This window comes from Ctenopharyngodon idella, chromosome 15 (assembly GCF_019924925.1).
Source record: "Ctenopharyngodon idella isolate HZGC_01 chromosome 15, HZGC01, whole genome shotgun sequence".
Classification (NCBI taxonomy): Eukaryota; Metazoa; Chordata; class Actinopteri; order Cypriniformes; family Xenocyprididae; genus Ctenopharyngodon; species Ctenopharyngodon idella.
In genome coordinates, this window is record NC_067234.1 from 24,321,772 (window position 1) to 24,333,017 (window position 11,246).

Below are 11,246 nucleotides of genomic sequence, written 5' to 3' on the forward strand. Positions count from 1 at the left end.
TATTATTGCTTGTTGTTTTGTCTCAATGCTGCTTGTGTAAGTTTTTGTGTGTTGTCATAACCACATTGCTGAGGTTTTTGGAGGTCAGAGGGAAAGATTTTGATGTAAGGTGGTCTAATTATTTAGATTAAGCTACGAGTGAGTTAAGTTGCATAAATTATTTGTTAATAATAATAACTGAATCTGTTGACATGTTGAAGATTAATCCACCAGGTGTCACTAAATAGTAGTTCATACAGGTTAGAGAAGCTCATCTTGTGTTTCTAGTCTGAATCTACATTATAACACTTTCTTTTACACCAGATTTACTATAATTTCCAGCCTCATATGGGAATAAACAATCAGAGCAGTAGGTAAAAACACAAAATGAAGAAAATGTAGTTATAAATGCAGCTATCTGTTCCATTTCTGTTAGCTATAATAAAAACGTAGTTTTATACAGGTGCATCTCAATAAATTAGAATGTCGTGGAAAAGTTAGTTTCAATAATTCAACTCAAATTGTGGAACTCGTGTATTAAATAAATTCAATGCACACAGACTGAAGTACTTTAAGTCTTTGGTTCTTTTAATTGTGATGATTTTGGCTCACATTTAACAAAAACCCACCAATTCACTATCAATAAATTAGAATACTTCATAAGACCAAAAAAAAAAAAAACATTTTTAGTGAACTGTTGGCATTCTGGAAAGTATGTTCATTTACTGGTTATGTACTCAATACTTGGTAGGGGCTCCTTTTGCTTTAATTACTGCCTCAATTCAGCGTGGCATGGAGGCGATGCCACCACTGCTGAGGTGGTATGGAAGCCCAGGTTTCTTTGACAGTGGCCTTCAGCTCATCTGCATTTTTTGGTTTCTTGTTTCTCATTTTCCTCTTGACAATACCCCATAGATTCTATGGGGTTTAGGTCTGGTGAGTTTGCTGGCCAGTCAAGCACACCAAAACCATGGTCATTTAACCAACTTTTGGTACCTTTGGCAGTGTGGGCAGGTGCCAAATCCTGCTGGAAAATGAAATCAGCATCTTTAAAAAGCTGGTCAGCAGAAGGAAGCATGAAGTACTCTAAAATTTCTTGGTAAATGGGTGCAATGACTTTGGTTTTCAAAAAACACAGTGGACCAACACCAGCAAATGACATTGCACCCCAAATCATCACTGACTGTGGAAACTTCACACTGGACTTTAAGCAACTTGGGCTGTGAGCTTCTCCACCCTTCCTCCAGACTCTAGGACCTTGGTTTCCAAATGAAATACAAAACTTGCTCTCATCTGAAAAGAGGACTTTGGACCACTGGGCAACAGTCCAGTTCTTCTTAGCCCCCGGGTAAGACGCCTCTGATGTTGTCTGTGGTTCAGGAGTGGCTTAACAAGAGGAATACGACAACTGTAACCAAATTCCTTGACACATCTGTGTGTGGTGGCTCTTGATGCCTTGAACCCAGCCTCAGTCCATTCCTTGTGAAGTTCACCTAAATTCTTGAATTGATTTTGCTTGACAAGCCTCTCAAGGCTGCGGTTCTCTCGGTTGGTTGTGCATCTTTTTCTTCCACACTTTTTCCTTCCACTCAACTTTCTGTTAACATGCTTGGATACAGCACTCTTTGAACAGCCAGCTTCTTTGGCAATGAATGTTTGTGGCTTACCCTCCTTGTGAAGGGTGTCAATGATTGTCTTCTGGACAACTGTCAGATCAGCAGTCTTCCCCATGATTGTGTAGCCCAGTGAACCAAACTGAGAGACCATTTTGAAGGCTCAGGAAACCTTTCCAGGTGTTTTGAGTTAATTAGCTGATTGGCATATCACCATATTCTAATTTATTGAGATAGTGAATTGGTGGGTTTTTGTTCAATGTAAGCCAAAATCATCACAATTAAAAGAACCAAAGACTTAAAGTTCTTCAGTCTGTGTGCACTGAATTTATTTAATACACAAGTTCCACAATTTGAGTTGAATTACTGAAATAAATGAACTTTTCCACAACATTCTAATTTATTGAGATGCACCTGTATATGATCAGTTATGTAAGAGATAATTAAAATGCAGCACTGGTCAAATAGTACAAATGACCATTATCAGCTGGCCAGAAATCCAATAGTATTTTATTGTATTCACCTTATTCCTGACAAGCCTACTGCATTTTGAATCATGGGAGGCACTTCCAGTTTGAGGTAATTTGTTAATGCTTTTACACATTTAAGTTAACTTTTAATGTTTGACGGTTGAAGGATGAGTAGAATAATGTCACTTTGTATCCAGTTTTTTTTTTTTTTTATCTTATAAAGCTTATTGTGTTCATAGAGCGAGTCTTTCACTGATTGTTTACAGTTTAACGGAAGTTATTCCCATAAAGCGTTGTGGGGACTAGGAAAAAGGTGGATATCAAATACTTTGCCATAATTGAGATCTCATCCAGGCAGCAGCAGAAGTCGCTGTTCTTGCAGTAGAAAATTGCTGACTTGTTCCATCATCTACAGTATATAAAAAAGTTTCAGTCCAGCTGGATGTCATTGAAGACATCAACAGTAAAGCCTCACCCAGTCATTCTGACCCCAGCATCTCCACTGCCCACAGATCATCTGCTCTGCTACACAAACACACAATCACTCCATGAAGAATGCTGAATGTGTTTCTGTGGAGTGAGGGATAGCCATCACAAATCTTCAAAACAGCAAATATGTATTGAGTGTCCAATTTGGGTCAGGGGCCAATGTTGTGTCTGGATGGTACACCTTGTTTAGTTTTTGCCTCTACGATGGGTAGTTTTTCTAAATAGTTCATACAGCATAACAGAGTAAGAAACTAAAGTCAAGACAAATAAGCCAGTGCTAAGCCAGTGATTTCCAATCTTGGTCCTGGAGTACCCTTAACACTGAACATTTTGATATCTCTAACACACAAATTTGAGGTCTTGGAGCAGGGGTGTCCAAGCCTGCTCCTGGAGGGACATTGTGTATTCCCGTGTATTCCTTCTCATGACTCTTCAGGAAGCTTTCATTCCTCTCTTCCTTGCAGTGCAATTAGAGAATTGAGATGTCCTTCAAGATGGCTGAGTTCGATCGGTTTCCGGGTCATGAGCTGGAGGACGGAGGAGCGAAGAAACAATGAAACATCAATGAGTATTGAGAAGCACCCATGGATTAGCTGATTCTGTTGTTTAAACTCTGCTGTAGCTCTTCAGGACCAGGCTTGGAGACCCCTGGCATACTGTATTAACATTCAAGGTCCATCATCATCTTGCTCGGAGCAACATTACAAATCAGGGGTTGGCAACTTTGGTCCTGGAGGGCCACTGTCCTGCAGAGTTTAGCTCCAACCCTGATAAACTCACCTGGCTGTAGCTTTAGTAACCTGAAAACATGGATTAGCTTGTCCAGATGTTTGGGGTTGGAGCTAAACTCTAGGACAGTGACCCTTCAGTACTAAAGTTGCCCATCCCTGATATAAATAATTGGAAAGAAAGTTTTTAAGTCCATGCGCAAAAATCAGTGTTATTTCTCTGAAGCTCAATTTTATTTGCTAGTCTTTTATTGACCAAAGTCCATTTCAGACTCTTGAGGAACTTGGAAACAATGACCGTTAGCCAAGGGCTACAGAACAGCGCTGGGTTTTTACTAGCATGACAGTTTGCATAGGAATGTGTTACTATAATGTTGAATTAAATGTTAATTTAACCATCATATAGGCCTTAATCATTATTGCTTTAAAATACAGGCTGTCAACGAAAACACAGTTGAATCATTTACAGTTAGGCTACCTTATGAATAATAGGCTATATAATACAAGTTGATTACATAACTGTGAATAACTGTAAATGCGAATTAAGCTGTGGGGCATAGGCTACCTTACAAACAAAGCATCAATCTGTATTCAGATTTCATAATGATCACTTGTTCACATGAGGTGTCTCGAGTCGACCGACCGCTGAATCCGTTGTCGCTACTCAGTCTCAAAGAATTTCCCGCCTTTAGAAAGGCTAGCCTAAAGAACTATTTACATGCTTAGATCCTGTACCCTTAGCATTTGACGACAGGTGAGTCATATCAGTAGCCACTCTTTCGTGGGTTCAGTACAGCTGATTCAAACCGTTATAACGCCTAAATTAATAATGTGACTTCAATCGAGTCATTTTATGAATCTGACCACCACACAGGTTGCTTTACTGTAGGCTACTTCTAGTGTTTCAATAAGTGCTGCATGAAAAAAAGTAGCCTAAATAGAAGTTATGCCCACCAAAGAATGTTTTTTATAGCCTATATTTTTTTTAATTTATTTGAGGACTTATTCATTTGGAAGAGGTTTTCTACAGTACAATCTGACATTAAATTCTGTTATGTTTTCTGAGAAAAGATGGGAGGGGCTATGACATCACTGCAGGTGAGTGAGAGCTTGAGTGAAAATGAAACTTACTGAACTATTTTTCTCTTAAACATCAGAAAATTTATTAAGATAATCTAAGACCACAGCTGATACTCACTAATAAGTAAGTGATAGTGATAGCCATTTTTAACTGAAATGGTTTTTAATGTTAGTGGTCTGCTTCAGTAACTGGAATATATTGGGCAAAAGCAGGTTTTATGCTTTAGTCAAATACGGTCTGTGTTTGCTTCATTGAAATTATATCAAAATTGTATTGAGAGAATGTCATTTGATTGGTTTTAAAGAAAGTGGAGTGTCTTGTCAAGACTTAAGAACCAGGAAGTACATGAAGATCAGTTTAAGAAACACAGAAGTGAAATCTGAGGTTGAACATTACATTAAAAAAAAAGATACAAGTTAAACTTTATATTACAACTGTTGTGTAGGATAAAACGTTGTGCTGATTTTGTGTTATGTGTGATTTTGTCCTATATAGGTTTAAAAAGGAGAAAAGAGCAATGGCAGAATCAACAACAAAACAAAAAGAGGCCAGGAGGAGTCTGGATAGATCTCTAACAAGTCTGTAACTAAAAGAAAGCACTCACATCAAACACTGATCTAGGCTTTATTTTTTTTCTTGCATAATAGCCTACTAATTGCTAGCCTATAGGCTATAATTGTTGATGAGTTTTTGCCTTTATTTTTATGCGTAAATCAGTTCTAAATGTATGATTAATTGTGTTTCTTCATCTTCAGCTCTGTCATCCTCCAGTGGTCCTCTGTCAGAGGAGCTCCAGTGCTCGATCTGTCTGGATGTGTTCACTGATCCAGTCAGCACTCCATGTGGACACAACTTCTGTAAGAGCTGCCTGAACCAGTGCTGGGACAACAGTCACACCTACTCATGCCCATTATGTAAAGGAACATTCAGAAGAAGACCCGACCTCAAGATCAACACAGCACTTAGAGAGGTTGTGCTGCTCTTTAAAGGAAAATCTGGTCAGAGTAAATCTGAGGTTCTCTGTGACATCTGTGATGATATAAAGATGAAAGCCCTGAAGATGTGCCTGGTGTGTCAGATCTCTTACTGTCAAACTCACCTGGAGCCTCATCAGAGAGTCCCAAAGTTAAAGAAACACAAACTGATCGATCCTGTGGAGAAACTTGAGGACTATATCTGTCAGAAACATGAGAAATCTCTGGAGCTGTTCTGTAGAGATGATCAGACATGTGTGTGTTTGCTCTGTGCTGTGACAGACCACAAGACTCACAACACTGTTTCTGTAGAGGAGGAGAGCAAAGAGAGGAAGGTAACAACAACAACAACAACACATGTTTTAAGACATTAGTGTTAGAGGGTGTTGAATCTGTTGAGTGTCTGTTCTGTTCTGTCTGTAGCCTCAGCTGATGAAGATGCAGACAGATGTGCAGCAGATGATCCAGGACAGAATGAAGAGGATTCAAGACCTCAAACGCTCAGCAAAACTCAGAAAAGTGAGTACTTGCAGTAAAATTTGTAATCAAATATTTTATCTTAAAATGTGTTTTGTAAAATTCCTCAGAATAAATGTTACATTTCTTTAGAAATAAAAATTTAAACAACTGTGTTGAGCCATGCAAAGAATATGGATAATTGAGCCAAGATAATTTGTTTGAATTCATATTTAAAAATCTGACTTTTGTTTTGCAGACTTTGGCATCTTGAGCACATTTGAGACACTGTTGAGATCTTTTCTGAAAGGATATAAATATGAGATTGCTGGGATGTGTTTTTAGAGAAAAATATTAGAGAAAGAAGTTATTAAAGTCTTTATTTGATCTCAATTTAATCTCATTTCTGCCTAGGAGAAACTACTGAAATATCAAAGAGACTGCATTTGTGATTTTTCTATGTCAAATATAATTAAATAAGTTAAATATTCTATGTATTATGGTGTTTTAATTTGCTTTCTACAAAAAGGTGCAGATAATTAAAAAAAAAAATTTGATTCATGATTTATCAGGAAAGGTCAGAGAAAGAGAAAGCAGAGAGTATTGAGCTCTTCACTGATCTGATCCGCTCCATCGAGAGATGTCAGTCTGAGCTGCTGGAGATGATGGAGCAGAAGCAGAAAGCAGCAGAGAAGCAGGCTGAAGAGCTCATTAAAGAGCTGGAGCAGGAGATCACTGAGCTAAAGAGGAGAGACACTGAGCTGGAGCAGCTCTCACACACTGAGGATCACCTGCACCTCCTACAGGTCAGTGGAGCTCCTTCTGTCTGCTCACATCACAGCACAACACTCCCCATGCTGAGGGATTTCTGCTCTCTCCTGCTGTAGATTTACCCGTCCCTGAGCAGACCTGCACACACCAGCAGCTGCACTGAGATCAGTCTTAGTGACACTCATGAGAGTGTGGAGACTCTGATGAGATCTCTGACTCAACTGAAGGAGACACTAGATGAGAAACTCAGCAAAACTGGTAAGAGAATGTCAGACTTTATTTTGACAGTAATGATCTTATTTAAAGTGGAAAAAGGGCACATGCACATGAAAGAATCATTAAAAAAATTTTTATGCTTCTTCACATTTGTGTTGTTTTATCCAATTTTAAATCAGGTGCTTTTCTCAAAAATGATTTTTAAAAAAATGATAACATTTTGCTAAGTGATTTGCTATGGATGATTTCTGTCAAGGCTCCTGACACACTGTTTCTCCTCTCAGTTACATATTTAGAGAATCTGCAAAAATACATTACGATCTCACCACAAATATGTAAATTCATTAGTGTCAGTAATTTATAGGCAGCAATAAGAAAAACCAGTAGAGACACAAACATCCATTAGAGAACATAAGCTGAACATACAAATTGTATTAAACTTCTCTCATAATCTTTTATTGTCATTAGTCTCTACAGTGCTGAAGAGGATGCAGCGATATGCAGGTAAAAATTTTTTGTGTGTTTGATTACATTGTCGCACAATAAGAGTTTAAAATCAGATACCAAAGTCTACTCAATACATTATTTTATATTATAAATTTGTCATATTGAGAAGTTGTGATTCATATCTTTATCTCTCTCTCAGTGGATGTGACTCTGGATCCTGATACAGCTCATCCAATACTTATCCTGTCTGCTTATGGAAAAAAAGTGACATATGGAGACATTGAGCGTAAACTCAAAGACAACCCAAAGAGGTTTGATTATTGTTCCTGTGTCCTGGCAAAAGAGGGATTCAGCTCAGGAAGATTTTATTTTGAGGTGCAGGTAAAGGGAAAGCCTAAGTGGGATTTAGGAGTGGCCAGAGAATCCATTAACAGGAAGGGAATTATCACAGCAATTCCTGAGGATGGATACTGGATTATAAGTCTGAGGAATGAGAATCAGTATGAGGCTTGTGGACATACTTCTGTCTCTCTGTCTCTGAGAGTGAAGCCTCAGATAGTGGGTGTGTTTGTGGATTATAAGGAGGGTCTGGTCTCCTTTTATGATGTGGAGTCCAGATCTCATATTTATTCTTTCACTGGTCAGTCTTTCACTGAGAAACTCTTCCCATTCTTTAGCCCATGTGATAATGAAGATGGTGAAAATGCAGCACCACTGATTATCTCAACTGAGCTGAAGAATTTGGCAAAATATTAAACCTCTATCTATCTATCTATCTATCTATTGTATCTATCTGTCTGTCTGTCTACTATATTATACGGTACATTATATTGTAACTCACAGTCTTTATAATATGTGTAATGTATTATAATCCTCAGTTTGTGCATCAAACTTCAAACTGAATTCTGTCGTGTTTAATAATATACACAATAATATATGCACTACACATACACCCTCCATGGTCTGGTCCTCAACGTAGACCACAGGAATAAATCAATCTGTATAATCTTAAACAAATGCAGAGATTACCACAATCCCTAATCCACAGGGAAAATATAGTTTGTCCCTGTTTAATTCTACGTCTCCCAGTGAGCTTGTTTACAACAGACTTCACTTAAGTATATGGTGTATGAACAGTATATAGCAATGGTTTGTCTTCAGGGCCCACATTTGACCACAAATTCATTGGTGTATGTTATTGAAATGAAACATAATACAATCTTATCTTTTAGGGTCAGGATAAAATCCTGTTGAATGCAATCAGATCTCAGTGCATTAGTACTTAACTGCAATATGCCACATGCTCGTCTCATACCACTCTTTGAACCACTTGTGCTTTCTCTGTTCAGTGTGTCAATGCACCAGTCTGTGCGAGTCTGTCTGAGTCAGTCTCTGCTGCAGAGTTTTGACTCACTGAACAGCTCTGCTATTTTTAGCCTCTGCAGCTAACACTCCATCAGGTTACAGCAAGCCTTGCCTTCACCATGAGGGCTGAACACCAAAGCGAGAATAAAGGATTGCTTATGGAAAGATGCTTGTGAATACCGTCTCTGTTAAATAGGAAGGGTGGGGATGGGTGGTCACTTCAAAACAGTCAACCTTCTATAAAAATACCAGAGTCAAGTGCCAAGCTCTGTCATTTTAAAGGGATAGTTCACCCAAAAACTGTATAATTAAATATTCATTATTTACACACCGTCATGATGCTCCAAACATGAACACATACACAAAAAAGACAAAACAAGAAGTTGTGAAGAATGTTCATGCTGCTCAGTTCCATATAATGAAAGTGGATAGGGTGACAAACTCCAAAAAGGATAAGAGTACACCATAAGGCATAATAAAAGTGGTCTATATGACCCATATGGTATTTCAAGTGTTCTTAAGCCAACCAATAGCTTTATTTGAGAAATGCACTAAAAGTTGTTATTCACTGAAAATCTTGTTTGACAGTGACTGGTCACCATTCACTTTCTGTTTGGAAAAGCTTGGAACTACTCCTTTTGTGTTCCACTGAAAAAACATATTCATATTTTTGGGTGAACTATCCCTTTAAGAGTTTGCTTTTGCCCACAGTCTTGTAAACACTAAAAAGCACTGCTGGACGAGGAGGCAGATGCAGATGTGAGGTCATTGGACAAAAAAAGACAGTTCTCCCTGTGGACTACACTTTCACCAGCCAATAAACAGAACCCGATCCGCTCGGAGCACCATCATTCCTTAGGCAGTCTGGTGTTTCTGGAACATGAGCACTTGGTGTTCTTTGTTTGATTTTCTGCTGAGTCATTACATCCCTAGACACTTCATCCTATGGCTGGATAGAGCACCTCTGCTTCTGTGTGCTGCTCATATTCCTGCATTTATTCAAGGGATAGTTCACTTAAAAATGAATATAGGTCATCATTTACTCATCTCATGTTGTTCCGTAGCTGGACCATGACATTCTTTCTTCTGTGGAACACAAAAGATATTTAACAGAATGTCTTGAATTGTCCTTTTTCACACAAATGGAGGTAAAAAAAAAAGGTGCGTTCACACTGTAAAAAATGATTGTGGTTTTAACGGTAAAAGGCTGTAAAAATGCTATGGTGAAAAACTTAATTGGTTTACAGAAAGTTTGCGTACTATATACGGTGAATAACTGTAATAGATCTAACGGTACATTTAATGTAATTTTACAGTAAACTACATTTAAATTTACAGTTTTTGGAAAGGAAAAATAACAAGTCATTGTATAATTTACAGTGAAAAACCGTAAATTGACATTCCCACAATTCCCTGCGTGACACTTCACAATTGACGTATTTTCGTTGAAATAACTTTCTTGTATAATAGGGTTTTGTGTTACATTTAATGTTATTAAATTAATGTTTATTGCATTTTTAAAATTTCATGTGTGTTACCGTGATGGTGTTTAGTGTTTGTGTGAATGACACTGTGTGCACCTTCTATATATTTATATTGTCCTTCTCAACTTTTGGAAATCATGTGACTCTCAGCACTACCGTGTTTGGTGGTTGTCAGTGTATTACAAAGGTATAAAACAGATATTAGTACTTAAATTGGTTGGTAATTTAACATTATATCAGTTAATGAAATACACTTTTTTACCGTAAATTTAACGGAATTTTTTCACAGTGTGTAAAATAAACAGTTATGAACCATAATTATTAAAATATACACCTTTAAATTATATGGTTATGAACTGTAAAACAGACAGTAAACTAAGTGCTATCCTGTAAAACCTAAAACGTTGCTACCGTATTTTTTACGGTAAAGTTCTGGCAACCACAGCTGCTGTTTTTTTACCGTAAATTTTACAGGTATTTTTTTTTACAGTGGCCATGTCAGAATTACCGTTATTACGAGATTCTGAATTGTAAAAAGCGTTCATGTCATTGCAGAACAAATCAAAACTTGAAAACTGAATTTTCTGAGCTCCGACGAACATATGTAGAAAAAATGTGAGTACACCTCTCTTTCAGATGTGAAATTTATAAATCTAAAATTATCTTGAAATTGTGCGCAGCTGAATGGTTTCAGATCTCCGCCTTGTAAACGCCTCCTAATTAATGTCGTTAACATATAAAAGAGCACCAGTCAATGTCCAAAGGCTTTACTTGAGAATGACGAGAGGCAAGAATTGCTTCGTTTTCCAAATACCAACAGTACTCCCGACTCACTGCCACAAGGAAAAGTGCGTATGCCTGCTTAGACCTTGACGTGGCGCTAAGCACTTCCACGTCCAAGACCATTTTTATAAACATGAAAGTTGGCGTGGATTTTAGCGTACGCACACTCTAAGTTCGAATCTGTGCGTATGCAAGTTTTATAAATGAGGCCCTGTACCATGCTACAGATTCATTTCGGCAGATCGTTTCAGATTCATAAACAGCCCAGAGTAGATTGTCACAGGTTTTCATCTCATATTATTAATTAAAATGAAACAAAACAAACAAAAAACACGTCTCTAGACCTTGCATTTAAAGCGTGCTCTGTGTAAATGTCCCCTTAAAGGTTTA

The 11,246-nt window shown here is 37.7% G+C and overlaps 1 protein-coding gene across 4 annotated transcripts; it reads left to right on the plus strand.

Moving 5' to 3' along the window:
* Positions 1-4,401: 4,401 nt before the first annotated feature.
* Positions 4,402-7,996, plus strand: LOC127495888 (E3 ubiquitin-protein ligase TRIM39-like). Of its 4 annotated transcripts, XM_051863312.1 has the most exons (9): positions 4,404-4,483; positions 4,665-4,744; positions 4,856-4,938; positions 5,116-5,669; positions 5,758-5,853; positions 6,363-6,596; positions 6,678-6,819; positions 7,246-7,281; positions 7,424-7,996. In XM_051863312.1, the coding sequence occupies exons 3-9, from the start codon at positions 4,878-4,880 to the stop codon at positions 7,978-7,980; spliced, it is 1,680 nt and encodes a 559-aa protein (XP_051719272.1). In that variant the 5' UTR covers positions 4,404-4,483; positions 4,665-4,744; positions 4,856-4,877; the 3' UTR covers positions 7,981-7,996. The 4 variants fall into 4 exon arrangements, with proteins under 4 accessions (XP_051719271.1, XP_051719272.1, XP_051719273.1 ...); XM_051863311.1 differs by having other exon boundaries at positions 4,402-4,483; positions 4,665-4,938; positions 7,255-7,281; XM_051863313.1 differs by having other exon boundaries at positions 4,430-4,744.
* The last annotated feature ends 3,250 nt before the right edge of the window (positions 7,997-11,246 follow it).

What these genes read in the sequence shown, in the direction of transcription:
- LOC127495888 (XM_051863310.1), top strand. Translation starts at nt 4,833, where the DNA reads ATGTGTGATTTTGTCCTATATAGGTTTAAAAAGGAGAAAAGAGCAATG. An exon ending in GCTCAGCAAAACTCAGAAAA is followed by an intron (nt 5,854 to 6,362) that starts GTGAGTACTTGC and finishes ATGATTTATCAG; the next exon opens with GAAAGGTCAGAGAAAGAGAA. An exon ending in ATCACCTGCACCTCCTACAG is followed by an intron (nt 6,597 to 6,677) that starts GTCAGTGGAGCT and finishes CTCCTGCTGTAG; the next exon opens with ATTTACCCGTCCCTGAGCAG.